This window comes from Heterodontus francisci, chromosome 21 (genome assembly GCF_036365525.1).
Source record: "Heterodontus francisci isolate sHetFra1 chromosome 21, sHetFra1.hap1, whole genome shotgun sequence".
Taxonomy (NCBI): Eukaryota; Metazoa; Chordata; class Chondrichthyes; order Heterodontiformes; family Heterodontidae; genus Heterodontus; species Heterodontus francisci.
In genome coordinates, this window is record NC_090391.1 from 73,120,374 (window position 1) to 73,139,726 (window position 19,353).

General features: G+C 44.6%; 1 protein-coding gene across 1 annotated transcript; it reads right to left on the reverse strand.

Moving 5' to 3' along the window:
• Positions 1-742: 742 nt before the first annotated feature.
• On the reverse strand, positions 743-18,323 carry LOC137381156 (probable G-protein coupled receptor 139). Its single transcript, XM_068053540.1, has 2 exons — positions 18,143-18,323; positions 743-1,662 (listed from the first exon to the last, which is right to left on the reverse strand). Exons 1-2 carry the CDS (start codon positions 18,321-18,323, stop codon positions 743-745), a joined length of 1,101 nt encoding a protein of 366 aa, XP_067909641.1.
• Positions 18,324-19,353: the final 1,030 nt, after the last annotated feature.

Genomic DNA, 19,353 nt, shown 5'->3' on the forward strand with positions numbered 1-19,353 from the left:
CCTGCCTCTGTCTCAATTACTGCCTGTCTGCATCTGTCACACACACACCCTGTCTGTCTCTCACGCACACTGCCTCACAGCCTCTCTCTCACACACAAAACATGTCAGTCTCTCTCACACACAGTGTACCTCACTCTCACACGCACAGTCCCTGTCTGTCTCTCCCCAACTCTCACTATCAGTCTCTCACGCACTCCCTGTCTGTTTCCCTCTCTCACACACTTCCTATCTGTCTCTCTCACACTCTCCCTGTCTGTCTCTGCCTCTCACACACACACCCTGTCTCTCTCTCTCTCTCACACAAACACTCACTGTCTGTCTCCCTCACCTAGTGTCTCTGTCTGTCTCTCTCACAGACACACCCTGTCTTTCTTATTCACAGTTACTCCCTCTCTGTCACTCTCACACTACTCCCTGTCTGACTATCTCTTTCTCACACACACCCTGTCTTTCTCCTTCAAACTCACTTCCTGGCTGTCTATTTCTCACACACTCCCCGACTGTCTCGCTCACCTACACTCCCTGTCTGTCTCTCTCACACACACACCTTGTCTTTCTCCCTCACACTGCATCCCTGTCTGTCTCTCTCTCTCACACACATTCCCAAACGGTCTCTCTCACAAACTCTCTGTCTGTCTCTTTCGCACACGCTCCCTGTCTGTCTCTCTCTCACCCACTCCCTGCCCGATTCTCTCTCACACACACCCTGCATTTCTCTCTCGAACCTACAACGGGTCTGTCTCTATCTCATGCACTCATCACAACATTGAATGAATTTAAAAATTGGAGTAAAGGGATATTTCAGCACATTCTTCAACTGCACTCTGAACTGAGTCTGGGTCACGACATAAAACGCAGTGTTTGTGCAGCAGCTCAGCAGCTGTAGCATGAACCCCAATTCCCGCAGAAACGCCGGTAGAAATATAGACTGGTAACCTAAATACCACATACGGCTCCATATCGAAAACACCATTAACACTGCCCATAACAGAATGAAATTTGTCGAGATAATTAACAGTAAAATAATGGATTTTCTTCGGCTATCCATCTCTGGGTCTTTGCGTCTCTCCCCACTGGTATGATCCCGGAGTCTCCTGCGTCCTCTACTGCTCACTAAAATGTGTCTGACGGTGACAGCATTGAGCAGTAGAATCACCATAAATGGGACAAACGGTGTTAGAATGTAATGGAGGAACTCGATTGTTCCCCAGACACTAGAATTCCGAGCATGCTCTGCTGCATCACAAAACCATGGGATGTTCCACAGCAAATACCGACCTGTGAACATAAAATACCAGAAGATGTTCTTTAAACAGCTCAGCACAATCACTGTTCCCAGAACCACAGCCGCCGTTTTCTCGCTGCAATATTTCCTTGTCAGCTTCTGGCAACAAATCGCCACAAATCGATCGAAAGTGAAATTGACGGTGAACCAGACAGAACAGTCTGTGGCTGCGTAAAGCAGGATGGCGTGAATATTACACACGGGGATGGAATACAGGAACTGAAACTGTTCCGGATAAACAATGGGAATGTGTCTCAATATCACATCCAGGAAAATGACCAGTAGATCCGCCGCTGCCAAGGCTACCAGGTAGCGAGTGATACATTTGGAGAGCCCGCATTTTCCCCGAGATAAGATCCCAATCGTCAGCAAGTTAACTGTAAGGAAAGGGAATAAATAGAGAAATTATACATCAGTCTAGGAGCAAAGTTACCAGTTTGCTTGAGGCCTTATTGAGATTTAAAGTATGTTCCTGTATCCAGTGATGTACTGAAAAGATCGAAGCTGAAAGAACAAGAGAAGTGTTGTAATAGGGTGGAAGGCAGGAGAGATTAAATGAAAATTACACACGGGGATGGAATACAGGAACTGAAACTGTTCCGGATGAGACTGAAATGTTAAAATCTATGTTAATCATAATCCTTCCCTTCCCTCACGTCCCTGTCTGGTTTAAAATCTGATCCATTTCTAATCTCTCCCAGTTCTGATGAAGGGTCATTGACCTGAAACATTAACTGTGTTTCTCTCTCCACAGGTGCTGCCAGACCTGATGAATATATCCCGCATTTTCAGTTTTTATTTCAGATTTGCAACGTCTGTTGCACATCGCTCTTGAGCAGGAAATTAAATGTTGGACTGCCTGAGAGATTCCCTCAACTGTGGTGGGCAGCACGGAATTCAATTATTTCAAAGCAATAATTGGGAATGAGTCCACTGAAAAATCAATGAAACAAATAATCTCAATCGTCACGAAGATAAAGCTAAACAAGGGAATTTGTCAGCATATTTTACTCCAGGTTGGGAGTGAAAACAGCAGTTTCAAGGAGTTTAGGATGACAATTGCAAATTTGTTGTTGTATTCAGTATGCAGTGAATTATCTTCCCAGTGACAGGAATTGCTGCTGGAGAGAGGGAGCTGAATTTAGTGGAGCCAGTGGGGTTCCTGACGGCGGGCAGAAAATATGAGCGTACCCTGTCATAGAAATTCAGAGCCTACACTCCGTGTGGCTCTTCATCAATTAACTGCCTGGTATCGTGGTCCACATCCCTTAAAGGATGGGAATCCCATCTGCCAAAGCTGCTGAACAATCATGGCCAGCTGCTCACTAGTATCGGCAACGCCACTGAGAGCAGTGGAACTGCCAGTATTACACCCTTGACCCATAGTGCCCTAGACACATAGGTAAGTCTGGCGATGACACCACGCACAGTCAGCTGATCGGAGCCAGTGCCGGTAACACAACAGGTCTGGGACCAGGCCCATTGTTAGAGTCCCGGACCCGACGTAAATCAAGTGTTGCAGCAGGGGATAGCCAGGGAGCAGGGACTACTGTTGCTATTACACCAGACCTGGGACAGGAGCAGCCTTGGAGTCCCATACCCCAGGTGAGTTGGCTGGTATTGCCAGTGCCAGTGTGGTAACCCCTGGAAAATGGGTGATGGTACTCGCTTAGTTTGGGGGTGTTTCAGGGAGAATCATCTTTGCTGCCAGGGCCCATCTATGGGCCACAGGTTACCGAGGGAGCAGGCTGCAGTTCACAATGTTGCAATTTTCAGAACTCATGAAGTGTGGAAGTCTAGTGATGAGCGAGCAAGATAGTAATAGAATTCATGAGGGCACAAACAGGGTGATGGACTGGGCAGAAACAATAACCACAAATTGTATTTCTACAGCACCTTTAATGTCGTAAAATGTCCCAAGATGTTTCATAGGCGCATTATATAACAAAATAAGGTACCACGTTACATAAGGAGATTGTAGACAAGATGACCAAAAGCTGGATCAAAGAAATATGCTTCAAGGAGTGTTTTAAAGACATAAAGTTAGCTGGAGAGTTGCGGAGATGGTATTACAGAGCTTAGGGCCCATACAACTGAAGGTACTACCACCAGTAGTGACGAGATTAAAATCAGGGATGCACAAGAGGCCAATATAAGATTAACATAGATATGTTAGTGTGTTGTGGGACAGGAGGGTATTACCGCGATATGGGGCTGGACATGTGTAGCAGGCGTGGCTCTTAGCAGCGGGCCAGAAAGGCGGGGTTAACAGAACCTCGGCCTTTTCGTGCCACCCACCCCCACCTCGCCCCAAAGCGATCGTGCGTTTTTTTTGTCTAAATGTCTTATGCTGGGATCCAAGTCCCTTTCAATATGAGGATCCCACCTCCAACAGCTGCTGGCCAATCAGAGAACTGGCAGCTCATCAGTATCGGCACGAGCACCAGGAGAGGTGGTCACTTTCAGTACTGCAGACGTCTTGGTGGTAACGAATACTTGAATGAGGGTTTTAAGCAGAGGAGCTGCGAGAGAAACAAAGTCAGGCGATGTAACTGAGGTGGGGATAGGCCATTTTAGTGAAAGTGCATATACGTGGTCGGAAGATCATCTTGGGGTCAAATATGACACCAAGTTTGTAAACAGTCTGCTTTAGTCTCACACAGTTGTCAGGGAGAGGGATAAAGTCGGTAGCTGTTCATGGTGTGTGCAATGGGGACTGAAAACAATGGCTTCAATCTTCTAAAATTTTAATTCGCATAGAAAATACATAAGGTAAAACAGAAAGTGCTGGAAATACTCAGCAGTTCTGGCAGCATCTGTGGTGACTTAAACAGAGTTATTGTTTCAGATATGTGACCTATCATCAGTACTATTTCCGACATTTTCTGTTGTTTTATTCTTTGTCCTCTGTGGAGCAGTGAAGGATAAAGGGAGATTAAATATAGAAATTCAAAATCACGAAGAGTCTTGATTGTGTAATTAAGGTGAAGAGGTTTCCAGTGTCAGAAAGTGCAATATTAAGACACAGTTTGATGTTAATTGGCAAAGACACTGAGGGGAAATGCGGAAAATTTTCTTACGCTGTGAGTTATTGGGTTTAGAATTCATTGTCAGGCTATATGGTGGAAACAGATTCAAAAATATCTTGCAAAAGTGAATTTGGCAAAAACTTGAAAAGGATAAAAATGCAGGAGTCTGGGGAAAGAGTAGGGGAGCAGAATTGTTTCGATAATATTTCAAAGCGACAACACTGACACAATGGGCCGAATAGCCTCCTTCTATGCTGCATTGTCTCTGATTCTATGAGCCAGACCGAAACTGAAAAAGTGAGAGTGTGAGACAGGGTGAAAGAGAAAATGGAAAACAATGAAAAAGGTGAGAAACAGGAAAAATCAGATTTGTCCTTCTTTTCAGGCCTAGGGTTTGTGATTCATGATCTGCCCGTGCCTGTTCCTGGTGACACACAAAACTTCCTGCTGCCTCCTCATTGCCATGAATTATACATGCCACCCAGGGTGACCCGCACTGTAAGCTGGGTGACTGTAAGCTTAACAGGATCCTAACTGTGTGTGAAGCTGGCTGGTAGCTTCAAGGGTGATGCAACGTTCTTTCCTTATGACGTCTCTTAACTCCTAGCTCCCCCTCATCTTGCTGTCTGATATGATGTACAAGCTGCAGTTGGCGGTACCTGGATCTCCTGCTTTCCATCCAATCCCCAAAACATCACCCCAATCCTCCCCTTCTGATGATATACTTCCCAATAATAACCTAAAACTGTCAGCTTCCCAGTCACAGCAGCTCTCAGGGACAGAGAGAGAGAGAGAAAGAGAGAGAGCAGCAGTACAGCACTGATGGTGAATATCCATTAGCAGGTCCGGGACTCACAACCACCTGCTAAAATATTTACACTGCGTGTACCGTCGAGGCTGGAATAGAGTCGGGACCTGCACTTGTTGATTGCATGTGCCAGCTCACTTAAGATGAGAACTTTAATGGGGCAACAACCAGGAAAATGCTGATAGACATGTCCACTGAGATACTTTGTCCATTGACAGTCCTGTCAGACAGTCTGTTGTCACTGTCTAGGAACTTAGAGGAGTCCGACTCCAACAGGGCACAGGACATTGCACAGAGCTTGAAGCCCATTCTTTCCCTAGTGGAAGTGGTCACTAAGTCCTTGACAGCACTAGCGGACCCAGCCTTGATACAGCGTCTGGTGATTATTGTCGCAGTTTCCACTGCAGCACAGGTGGCAGACACTCAACGTCTCGGTGTTGCAGTGGAATGTCAGACCGAAGTCATAAGATCCATGCTTGCTGCCATGCAGGATCTTACTGCTTCCATTATGGCAGTGGATCTCAGTTGTCAAAGGGGTTTTAAGGCTCTCACCGCAGTCCAGCACTCAGAGATCCAGAGGATTAATCGGATTTCTGAGGTATCGCTCCGTGGGACAGGCAGTGGCTCCTTGGAGCACGAACCTGCTGTCCGCTCTTAGGCTGGCAGAATTTGTCTTCCTTCACTGATACTCCACCAGTGTTTTTGCTGATACCCATAAACCAGCTCAGGCTGCTGCTGACCATGGGGAACTAATGTCGTCCGAATGCGAGACGTCAAGACCCAGAGCTGCTCGAGGGAGTCATGCAAGACCATCTACAACCTCCCTCAGTGAAAGTCAGCAGCCTTACACCAACCATTCTGCAGCCACTGGGGTAGCACCGTGCAGGAGCACTAGGCAATTTGAGGGAACCCTTAATACAGGCACTATGGAATACACAAGTGTGAATTCAACGTGTCGTTGAATAAAAGTGTTCATGAAAAGATATTTGTTGTTTCTGTTTTACAGAGAGATGCAGGAATTATGGAGTAGTTATCAAGGAAGACTTTAATTATCCGAATGTAGACTGGAGGAGCAGTAGTGTAGAGGTCAGAAAGGGGAAGGAGTTCCTCGAGTATGTTCTGGAAAGCTTTCTAAAGCATCTGCCAAGTTTTTGAACACTCACTCTACCTAACTATATCCCCTTGCAAATTCCTTATGTCCGCATCACAAGATGCCCTCCCACCTGTTTTTGTATCATCAGCAAATTTGGATGTATTACACTCTGACCCCTCCTCCAAGTCATTAATACAAATAGTGAATAATTGAGACCTTAGGACTGATCCTTGCTGCCCTGCACTACTTACGTCTTTCCACCTTGAAAAAGACCCATTAATCCCCACTCTCTGTCTACTGTGCGTTAACAAATCCTCAGTTCATGCTAATATATGACGCCCAATACCGTGAGTTCCTCTCTTGTGCAATAATCTTTTCTGTGGCACCTTATCGGATGCCTTCTGCAAATCCAAATACACTACATCTCCTGGTTCCCTTTATAAATTCTGCTTGTTATATCCTCAAACCACTCTAACAAAAGTGTCAAACATGATTTCCCTTTCTCAAACCATGTTGACTCTGTTTGATTGCTTTAAGCTTTTCTAAATGTCTGCAATTTCTTCCTTAATAATGAACTCTAGCATTTTCCCAATGACCGATGTTAGGCTGACTGGCCTATAGTTTCCTGCTTTTTGTCTCCCTCCCTTCTTGAACAGGCGCGTCACATTAGCGGTTTTCCAATCCGCTGGGACCCTTCTGGAATCCAGTGAGTTCTGGAATATTTCGACTACTGCCTCCTCTTTCATTGCAGTTCCTTCCTTTAAAACCCTTGGATGAAGCACATCAGGTCCTGGCGACTTGTTTGCCTTTATTCCAATTAGTTAGTCAAATACTTTGCCGTCGTGAAAGAGACTGTTACAAGATCTTTACTCCCATTAGCTCTTTGCTTATCTGATATCTGTGGGGTGTTTGTAGTGTCCCCCATCGTCAATTCCAATGCAAAATATTGGTTTAAATATTCTGCCATTTCCCTGTTCCCCATTATCAATTCACCAGTCACATCCTCCAAGGGTCCCACGCTCACTTTAGCGACTCCCTTTCTTCTGAGATAGAAGCTCTTGTTGTTTGTTTTTATATATTTATTGCCAATTTGCTTTCATAATCAATTTTCTCCGTCTTAATTAGCTTTTTAGGCATCCGCTGCTGGTTCCTTAAAAGATTCCCAATCCTCTTGCGTACCACTAGTTGTTGCCACTTTGTATGCCTTAGTTTTTGATGGGATACTCTCCTTGACCGCCTTTGTTAACCACGGGTGGTTCATCCTTCTCATCGAGTCTTCTTTTTGACCTTGATTATTTTTTGCTGAGCGTTATGACATATCTGGTAAAATGTCTGCCACTTCTCATCCACTTATCTTCCCCTTAGTCTATTTTCCCAGCCTGTTTTAGACAACTCTTTCTTCATACCTCTGTAATTGCTCTTGTTGAAGTTGGGGACACTGGTCTGAAACCCAAATTGCTCGTCCTCAAACTGCATTAGAATTTCTACCATGTTGTGACTGCTACCCCCTGGAGGACGATAATTATGATATTTCTTATTAATCCTGCCACATTGCATATTACTAGATCTAAAATAGCCTGTTTCCGAGTAGGTTTTGCAACAGCCATTCAGAGACTGCAGAATCGAGCTAAAATATGACGATTAATTTTTGAAACTGGCTGAAAAACCAGCTTTTGAGAGACACAGAGACAGACAGCATGAGCATGAAAGGAACAGAGATCACTGATAATTTAAACTGAAGGAAGGTGAATTTTAGACTGATCACTTTTACACCCCTCAATATTCGAAAGCAAAATTAATTCATCAAAGTATTTGCAATTTGTTAATCTGTAGATGTCCTCGCTGGATGAAGGAGGAGTTGAAGTTTTGGATGTTGGTCATTTTTCTTTCCTCATTGGAACCTGGAATACTGCAAGTGGACTTTAATCAGAGAATTAATAATCGGGAAGTGCAAATCACAGAGAAAGCTGTTTTCTAATGCTGTTTATATGTTAGTAGTGTTTAAGAGTTTAGTTTTTCTGATAAACAGTTAATTTGTTGGTCTAAAGATATCTGGTTTGGTTTACCTCATTCGGAGTTTGCCAGATAGTTCAATTCGGCTTTAGATGTCTTTAATTTAGAAAGTTTAAAGTGATATGTTAGGCGATCTGCAGAACGCCGGGAATGATTTAACAGTGTATTGCTCACGCAATGAGAACAGTCTAATTTGATTGGATATATATATACTTGAGCGGTCAGTCGTAACAAGATAAGCCCAGGAACTGCAGTCAGTCAGTTTAACATTGGTAGAGGGGAAATTTATTGAAACAATAATTTGTGAAAAAATGAATAGTCGCATGGACAAATGAGGGATACCTAAGGAAAGACAGTATGGAATTCTTTAGGGAAAACCATTTTAAGTAACTTGCAAGAGTTTTTTTTTTAGGAGGAAAGAGAGTGGGTTTATGAAGGCAATGCAGTTGATGTGGTGTACCTGGACTTCCAAAAGGCATTTGATACAGTGCCACACAACAGACATGTGAACAAAGATATCGCTCATGGAATAAAAGGGATTGGAAAACTGACAGGAAACAAAAAGTATTGGTTAATGGATCTTTTCCGACCTATAGGAAGGTTTTTATTGGAGTTCCCTAGGGGTTACTGTTGGGACCGAGTACGGCATGAAGGAGCCCGAGCGAAACTGGAGTCAATGGGAATCAAGGGGAAAACTCTGCAACGGTTTGTGTCGGTCCGAGCACAAAGAAAGATGTTTGTGGTTGTTGGAGTTCAATCATCTCAGCTCCAGGACATCGCTGCAGGAGTTCCTCAGGGTAGTACCCTGGGCTCAACCATCCTCTGCTGCTTCATCAGTCCGTGTCGAAATGCAACAAGACCTGTACAATATGCAGGTTTGTTTGATAACTGTCCAGTAATATTCGCACCACAAAAGTACCAGTCAATGAGCAACTCCAGCAAGAGAGAATCTAACCATGTCCCCTTGACATTCAAAGGCATTACTATCGCTGAATCCCCCACTATCAAGATCCTGGGGGTTACCCTTAACCAGAAACTGAACTGGAGTAGCCATTAAATACTTTGGCTACACGAGCAAGTCAGACGCAAGGAATACTGTGGCGAGTAACTCACCTCCTGACTCCCCAAATCGTGTCCACCATCAGCAAGGCACAAGTCAGGAGTCAGTGGTCTGGTCTCTGCTTTCTGACCTGTGACAGGTGAGAATGGTCTTCTATACAGGATCTGATGGATGGAATGGCCTGGTATCTGCTGTCTGAACTGTAACAGGTGAGAATGCGTTTTCTGTCCCCGGATTGAATGGATGGAATGACCTGGACTCTGCTGCCTGGTGTGTGTCAGGGGAGAATGATTTATGCGTTGGTTTTAATTTTCCAAAATTACTTATATTCGGGGAAGGTTCCTTTAGATTGGAAAATAGTGAATGTAGCTCCTTTATTCAAAAAGGGATGGAGGCAGAAAGCAGGAACCTAAAGGCCAGGTAGCTTAACATCTTCCTTCGGGAAAATGTCAGAAGGTATTATTAAATATGTTAGCGAAGGGTATTTAGGAAAATTCAAGCTTATCAAGCAGACTCAACATGGTTTTGTGAAAGCTGAGTGTTACATGTGCTGTGGATAAAGTGGAACCTGTGATGTATTGTCCTCAGCTTTCCAGAACGCATTTGAAAAGGTGCCACATCAAATGCTACTGCTTGGGGGGTAAAGGTCATGTTGCAGGGGGTAACATATTGCCATGGATAGAATTTTGGGTAGCTAACAGTTAAAAGAGAGTAGGCATAAATAGGTCATTTTCTGGTTGGAAAAATGTAACGAGTGGTGTGCCATGGGGGTCTGTGCTGGGGCATCAATTTTTACGATTTATATAAATTACTTAGATGAAGGGGCCAAAGGTATGGTTGTTAAATTTGCAGATGACACAAAGATAGGGAGTAAAGTACATTGTGGAAAAGGCACAAGGTGGCTGCAAAGGGACATAGATAGGTTAATGAGTGGGCACAGAACTGGTAAATGGAGTATAATATGGGAAAGTGCAAAAATGTCCACTTTGGTAGGAAGAATGTCAAAGAACCATATTATCTAAATGCTGAAAGATTGCAGAGCTCTGAGATGGACAGGGATCTTGGTGTTCTAGTGCAGGAATCGCAAATAATTAGTGTGCAGGTACAGCACATAATTAGGAAAGCTAATAAAATGTTATTGTTTATCGTGAGGTGAATTGAATGCATAAGGAGGGAGGTTATGCTTCGGCTACACAGGGCATTGGTGAGACCACATCTGGATTACTGTGTACAACACTGGTCTCCTCATTTAAGGAAGGATGTAAATGCGTTGGAGGCAGTACAGATAAGGTTTACTCGACTAATACCTGGAATTGGTGGCCAGTCTTACGGGAAAAGATTGGACAGGCTAGGCTTGTATCCGCTGGAATTTGGAATAGTAAGAGGCGACATGGCTGAAACATATAAGATCCTGAGAGGGATTGACAGGGTGGATGTGGAAACGGTGTTTTTGCTTGTGGGAGAATCTCAAACTAGGAGTCACAGTTTAAAAATAAGGGATCTCCATTTAAGACAACGTTGAGGAGATTTTTCTTTTTCTCTCAGAGGATCGTTGAGTCTTTGGATTTCACTCAAAAGGCAGTGGAAGCAGAGTGTTTGAATATTTTTAAGGCAGAGACAAATGGATTCTCGTTAAGCACGGGAGTGCACGATTATCAGTGGCAGGTGACACTGTGGAGCAAACAGTTCAGCCATGAACTTATTGAATGGTGCAGCAGGCTCGAGGGGTCATTGGACTACTGCTGATCCTAATTTGAATGTTCGTATATCCTGGTTTGGATGGATGCAATCACCTGGTCTCTGATGTCTGAGCTGTGACAGGTGAGAATGATTTTCTATCCCGAATCGGATGTATGGAATGGCCTGGTCTCTGCTGTATGACCTTTGACAGTTGAGTATGTTTACTCTCCTGGATCTGATGGATGGAATTGCCTGGTCTCGGGGGTCTGACCTGTGACAGATGAGAATGGTTTTCTATTCCGAATGGAATGGATGCAATGGCCTGGTTTCTGCTGTCTGACCTGTGACAGGAGAGAATGCATTTCCATCCCGGATCGGATGGATGGAATGGTCTGGTTTCTGCAGTCTGTCATACTGATCGATTCCTGTTTGAGATTTGTGGGGATATTCAACCTAGGAGAATCAATAAATTTAAATGAAATAGAGGGCGCTATCGTTATCTTGATCCTGCTCATGGGATGTAGGTATCGCCGAGAAGGCGAGCATTTGTTCCTTATCCCCAATTGCCCTTGTGTCACTTTGTACAGGTGTGCAGAGAATCAACTGAATCTGACCAGCATGCATCGCAATGGCCAGAAAGCCTTATCAGAGGTTAGGTTACCTGTTAACAGATGTAAGCTGTTTTTATTACAGATTAACAGAATTACTCGTGAAAAAAAAACACGTTATCAATGGAATGTTTAACAAAAAGGCAAAAAAGTCTTAAAAATTAGTAATGACCAATAAAGACTGACTTTAAAGTTATGTTTCACTTTGATGTCAAGTTAGAACTTTGGACAAACTTCACGTGCACTGGAAAATGCAGAGCAGGCAGTGGCATAGCGGTAATGTCACTAGACTAGTAACCTAGAGGCCCAGGTTAATGTTCTATCTGTCGACTCTCAGTCATCAGTAAGTGATGGAAGGGGTCGTCAACAGTGCTATCAAGCAGCACTTGCTTAGCAATTATCTGCTCGCTGACGCTCAGTTTAGCTTCCGTCAGGGCCACTCAGCTCCTGAACTCGTTACAACCTTGTTCCAAACATGGACATAGTTTGGTCAGCTACTGAACAATCAGCAGGGAAGTGACTGCCTACTGGTTGCTTATTTATGTATGACTCCCTGCAACCTATTTGTGACTAATGGGTGTCTTGTCAACAGGTGTATTGCTGACTAATGTTTTGTTTTGTTTTTAACATTTGTATACCTGCCAAATCTAGTAAAGTCATTGGCATTGAATTTGACCTTTGAGTGTTGTCTCCTTATTTCTCACCATTCTTATGTTCGAACCATAGAGTAAACCAGTCAAGGGTAGAAGATTACAATTTATAAGTAACAGTTCTTTAAATATGTGAACATGCAGCTGCACATTATCATGACCAGGAATGTCTTCGAGACAACGACTCTTGTGAAAAACTCTGAAACACCATTCCCAGACCTTTGTAAATGAAATTCATAGGATATGGGTGTCGTTGTCGAAGCCAGCATTTGTTGCCAATCCCTGCTTTCACTTGACAATTCAATGCCTTGCTCGGCCATTTCGCAGGACAGTTAAGAGTCAAGCACATTGCTGTGCATCTGGAGTCACATGAAGGCCAGACCAGGTTCGGACAGCAGATTTGCTTAACTAAAGGGCACACACCTTTCACTGCACCCAAATACTTCTAGCTATTCAGCTATGGCAGGCAAATCATCGCAAACACAGTGCAACACTATCTCGGCTTATCTTCATCCCCGGAGCCTGATGGAGGAGATGGTTCTCCACATCATGTGACCAGCTGTGATAGAGCATCCAGCATCCGACATTCATGAGAGCATTCAGGATGATGCTTTGGTCTCACAACCTCTCCCTCATCCTGCCCTCTGAGATGATGAACAGGTCGCAGATAGTGGGCCCATGGACGTTCAGCATTCCATCCCACCCCAATTCCTCACCCCAACCATCCCCTTCTGATTTTATACTTCCCAATGATAACCCAAAACTGCCAGCTTCCCAGTCACATCAGCTCCGGGAGACCGAGAGAGAGAATCAGCACAGCACTGATGGTGACACCCCATCACTTGGACTGTTGCTCACAGCTACCAATTCAAATGCTGACACTGCGTTTATCTTAGAGGCTGGTCTTGAGTCGGAATCTGCACCTGGTGTGTCACCAAAACACGCGTGGGCTGCAGCCAGGCCAGGTTAAATGATAGCTCGTGTGTCAACTCACAGGAGGGCAAGGTTGCGAACGAGTTATAATACACAGGACTCAGCTGAGAATATTGTTGGAGCATCATACAGGAGAATGCTGATGGACTTGTGCACTGAGACACTTTATCCATTGACAGGCCTGTCAAACTGTCTGTTGTCACCATCAAGGAATATGGAGGATTCCAATTCCAATGTCGCTGAGGATGTGGCTCATGAAGCCCATTCTTTCTGCTGTGGAATTGGTCACTAACTCGATGACAGCACTCACGAACCCAGCCATGATACAGCGTCTGGTAACCATCGTCTCAGCTTCCACTGCAGCACAGGCGGCAGACACCCAACGTTTCAGTGCGACAGTGGAAGCTCAGACTGAGGTCATGAGATCCATGCTTGCTGCCATGCAGGATCAGACTGCTGCCATCATGGCTGTGGATCTCAGTGCTCAAAGGTTTTTGCAGGCTCTCACAGCAGTCGAGCAATCTGTTACCAAGTAGATTACTAGGTTTGCTGGTGTGTTGCCCCATGTTACTGGCAGTGGCTTCGTGGAGCATAGACCTGCTGTCCTCTCTGAGGATGTCAGTATTTGTTCTCCCTTCACTGCTATTCCACCAGTGTTCTTGCTGTTTCCCATCAGCCAGTCCAGGCTGCTGCTTCACATGCCGAGGTGGTGCAGTCTGAATTCGAGCCCTCAAAGCCCAGAGTTGCTCGAGAGCGTCCTGCAAGTCCATCTGCTGTCTACCCCAGTGCAAGTCGTCTGTCTTCCAGCAGCCATGCTGCAGCCACTAGGTAAGCACTGTGTAGCAGCACTAGGCAAGTCGAGGGAACCCGCAAAACAGGCACTGAGGGAATACACAAGAGTAAATAGTTCAGTTTTGTTTGTATAATTGAAAATGTTGTTGGATAAATATTTCAATATAAAGGGTTTTGTGGGGGTTTATTATTGCGCGATTATGACCAAGGAGACGCTGTGATGGTGCATCTCAGATGGGTGTAATGGTGGTGAATTGGGGGATCCATGGTGGGAAGCGACATAAGGAGGTTGCAGACTGTTAGAGATCGGTTGAGTGAGTGGGTAGAAATCTGGCAGATGAATTATAATGTGGGAAAATGCGAAGTTGTTCACTTTGGCAGGAAGAATAAAAAAAAACAGAGTATTTCTTAAAGAGGGAGTGATTGCAGAATTCCGAGGTGCAGAGGGATCCAGGTGTTCTAGTGCATGAGTCACAAAAGGTTAGTATGCAGTTTTAGCAATTAATAAAGAACGCTAATATTTGCGACCTTTTATTACGGGAGGAAATAAAAGTAAGAATATTATGCTTCCGTTATGCAGGGCGTTGGTGAGACAACAGTTAGAATACTGCGTACAGTTTTTGTCTCCTTATTTAAGGAAGGATGCATATGCATTGGAGGCTGTTCAGAGGATATTTACTAGATTCATACCTGGAATGAGTGGGTTGTTTGATGTGGAAATGTTGGACAGGTCGGGCATGTTTTCATTGGAACTTAGAAGAGTGAGGGGAGACTTGACTGAAGTATATAAGCTCCTGAACGGTTTTGACAGGGTGAATGTGGAGGGGATGTTTCCTCTTGTGGGTGAGTCCAGAACTAGCATGCAATGATGAAAATTAAGTGCCGCCCATTTAGGACAGAGATGAGGAGAATGTTTTTTCTCTCAGAGGGTCGTGTGACTTTGGAATGTTCTTCCTCAGAAGGTGGTGGGGGTGGGATAATTGAATATGTTTAAAGCTGAGGAAGATAGATTCTTGTTTGGAAAGGGAACGAAAGATTATCGGGGATAAATGGGAATGTGGAATTTAAGACAGAAAACAGATCAGATATGATAGCATTAAATGGCAGAGCAAGCTAAATGGGCTGAATAGCCGACTTCTGCTCCTAATTTGTATGGTTATACGGGCGCATGATCCTTTTGGAACCAGAATCTTATCAGGAATTCTCTGATAGACAGTTCGGGTGGAAGGTCTCCAGAAAAAAAATCCTCTCTGCCTCCTCTTTCTGAGGTGCCCTCTGAATTCCTGGTGGCAATACTTGTATTCTCATGATGGCAATGATATGAATGGTGCAGCAGAACACCATGAACAAAGAACAAAGAACAAAGAAAATTACAGCAAAGGAACAGGCCCTTCGGCCCGCCAAGCCTGCGCAGATCCATATCCTCTATCTAAACATGTCGCCTATTTTCTAAGGGTCTGTATCTCTTTGCTTCCTGCCCATTCATGTATCTGTCTAGATACATCTTAAAAGACGTTATATTGCCCGCGTCTACCACCTCCGCTGGCAACGCGTTCCAGGCACCCGCCACCCTCTGCGGAAAGAACTTTCCACGCATATCGCACCTAAACATTTCCCCTCTCACTTTGAACTCGTGACCCCTAGTAATTGAATCCCCCACTCTGGAAAAAAAGCTTCTTGCTATCCACCCTGTCTATACCTTTCATGATTTTGTACACCTCAATCAGGTCCCCCCTCAACCTCCGTCTTTCTAATGAAAATAATCCTAATCTACTCAACCTCTCTTCATAGCTAGCGCCCTCCATACCAGACAACATCCTGGTGAACCTCCTCTGCACCCTCTCCAAAGCATCTACATCCTTTTGGTCATGTGGTGACCAGAACTGCACGCAGTATTCCAAATATGGCTGAACCAAAGTCTTATACAAATGGAACATGACCTGCCAACCCTTCTACTCAATACCCCGTCCGATGAAGGAAAGCATGCCGTATGCCTTTTTGACCACTCTATTGACCTGCGTTGCCACCTTCAGGGAACAATGGACCTGAACACCCAAATCTCTCTGTACATCAGTTTTCCCCCGTTCTTTTCCATTTACTGTCTAGTTCACTCTTGAATTGGATCTTCCAAAATGCATCACCTCGCATTTGCCCTGATTGAACTCCATCTGCCATTTCTCTGCCCAACTCTCCAATCTATCTATCTTCTGCTGTATTCTCTGACAGTCCCCTTCACTATCTGCTACTCCACCAATCTTAGTGTCATCTGCAAACTTGCTAATCAGACCACCTACACTTTCCTCCAAATCATTTATGAAAATAATGAACTTGGGCACCTGCTTCAATCTGTACTGGAGGGCTTCCCCTGAACGGTTCAGGCATTGGAAGCCGATGGTCTTCTCCATGATGTTTTTAGTGACTGCTTTGCTCTCGTTATATACTTGATGTCCTTGCATTTTGAGTGATGGGGTGGGGGCAATGGTGGGTGGGAGGAAAATGAACCGTTTATAGAGGGATTTGTCTCCGAGCAGACAATTTCTCCTTTTACAAGGAGAGCTGAAGACGCTGGGAAGGGCTGACTACTTCACAATGAAGGAATTGTGGCTGCTGCCAGGCTAGTGGATATTCACAAACATGATGCACTGGGCATGTTCACACACCAACAGCACATTCATGCACTGAGAGTATGTCAGTTTATGTACCTCTCCCTGTTGACTTGGAGGCTGCACAGAGCCACATACCCCAGCGGGAATGCTGGCGTCCTGTTAAAACTACAGGTCTTCTCATCCTGCTTCTCCCAACTGAGTTGAAAAACCATATGGGATGCCTCCATCACCTTCCGGGTACATCGAGGGATGACATATTAGGTGATGTTGAATATGCCGCCTGCTCCTCCCTGGAATGATCCAGATTCACAGAAGTTCAATGAAAATGTGAACGTAATGGCCACTGGCAGCTCTGTCCTCACCCTGGTGTGAGGCTTCAGGTCGTGATGTAGCAGGCGACACAGCTCTGTAACCACCTCCTTATTGAATCAGAGTCACCTCACACACTGCTCCTGGGTTATATGTAGGTAGGAAAAGTACTCTCGGAAAACCCGGCTGGGGAGGGCAGAGCACCCCCCCACCCTCCTCCCACTTTTATCAGCCCCTCACTGCAGCCTGTGCACCATTTGTTTGTCATGTTGCAGACAGAGATACACTGTAACTATAGTCTGTTGAGCTGAGAGTGACGAACACAGGTGGTCAGTGCAGACCAAGTTAGAAAGCTGCCAGAACGCCTGATTGATGCCAAATTCAGACCATGTTCCTGCTGCAGGTCCATGCAGGTTACTCAGGGACGAGCACCCTCTCCATCATGGGTAGCGTGCAGGCCACAACGGAAATGACCACCAGCGTGGATTCCACAGCACCGATACCAGTGACTCTACTGAGGCCAAAATCATGGCCAGAGAGAGATCCACAGGGAAGGAAATTCACTTTAAAAAGGGAATGATAAATAATCAAAATACAAGAAGTTGCTGGAATATGGGAAATGTGCAGGGGAATGGGCCTAATCGGAGGGTGGAGGCCATTGAGAGATTTTCACCCAAGAATGAGTATATTAAGATTGTAACATTGCCCGACCTGGAGCCAGGATAGGTTAGTGAGCATGGGGGTGATGGGTGAACTGTACCTGGTGTGATTTAGGCAGCATTGTTCTGGATGAGCTGACATTTAAGGAGGCTTTTAATTGTGATGGTGGTCAGAAAACAGAGGAATATTCGACTGGATTTGACAAAGGCAAGTATGAGGTTTTATGCAGCAGATGGGCTGACGGAAAGGTGGAGACGTGCAATATTAAGAAGGCGGCAGTTGGCAGGTTTGCTGATACAGAGGCTATGCGATTCGAACAAAGGGTCATTGAGGTTTTTAACAGTCTAGTTCATTCTCAGACTTTGGTCAGGGCGCGAGATGGAGTGGATGGATCGGGAACAGAATTTGTGATGGAAATCGATGACAATAGATGTAGTCTTCCCAAAATGTAAGTGCCAAGAAACCAATACAGTTAAACCAAATATAAAGATCTAACAGCTGGATACTGAGAGTTGCCAGGAACAATTATATCAACAAGCAAGATGGAGTAAATGACAAGAACAGTACTGAAGTTAAGCTTAATTTATAGAATCAATTACTTGTGAAAGGCACTTACCAGGGACACCAACAATAGCAAGGGCGGGATAATAAATCGCTTGCATCGTTAAAAGGACGAAATAGATTCGGCGATCCAATGATAGCCAATCAGAAAACGCAGAAAGAAAGTCAAAGTCCCAGGAGAAACTCCTGACCATTGTTGTAACATTCCAATCTCTTGTTCTCAGATTTGGACCCATTTTTCTAACACTTCAATCTATTGTTCTCAGATTCTGTTCTGTCCTCTCCCTGTCTCCAGGGCCGCTGATCCCTGTTACTGCCAGGTGTGATGTCTCCGCTGACACTGTGGGATAACACATCGATTAGAGTGCCTTATTAATAGAAAAGGGAAACCCTCCAATGGAAAAATTAGGGTCCAATGGAGACTGATGTTAATTATAGACTGAAAAAGCAGGTTCAGTTAACTCTTTTCAATTCAACACTGTTTGTACAACGATAAAGTAGACTATTTACCCAGTCTGGAGGAGATGTTTGAGCGTTGCTGAGGGAAGGAAATGTGGAAAAAGCAGCAGCATTGGCCTGAATCCTTCGATCCTCCTTGGATATGGGAGTATTGCCAGTGGACTGGAGGGTTGTAAATGAAAAACTGTAGAATAAAAAGGAGGGGGATAAACCCTGTAACTACAGGTCAGTCTGCAGAATGTCAGTGATGGGGGAAATTTCAGAGACCATATTCCAGGAAGACATATTGGCTGGTTGGGAAATCATGGCATAATAAATGCTTGAGTCTTTTGATGGGGTAACAGAGAGGTCTGATGGGGGTTATGTGGTATACATGGACTTCCAAAAAACATTTGATAATGAGCCATATAACAGGCTTGTTGGTGGAGTTAGAACACATTTGTAAAAATTGCAGCAGCGGAATGGATATGAAATTGGATGAGTGACAGGAAACGTAAAGCAGTGCAGACTGTAGGAAAGTATACCGTGGAGATCTTCAGGAGTCAGTGATAGCAGCCCTTCTTTTATATATATATGTATATATATAAAATGGATGGACTTAATGCAGAGAAATGTGAAGTGGTTTATTTTGGTAGGAAGAACGAGAACATGTAATATAAAATGAAGGGTACAATTCTAAAGGGGCTGCAGGAGCAGAGGGACCTGGGGTTATATGTGCACAAGTCAGTGAAGTTCAAAGGGCAGGCTGAGAAAATGTTCAAGGAAGCATACGAGCTCCCGAGCTTTATAAATTGGGGCATAAAGTAG

What these genes read in the sequence shown, in the direction of transcription:
- LOC137381156 (XM_068053540.1), bottom strand. Translation starts at nt 18,323, where the DNA reads ATGGGTCCAAATCTGAGAACAAGAGATTGGAATGTTACAACAATGGTC. An exon ending in TGCTATTGTTGGTGTCCCTG is followed by an intron (nt 1,663 to 18,142) that starts GTAAGTGCCTTT and finishes CTTTCCTTACAG; the next exon opens with TTAACTTGCTGACGATTGGG.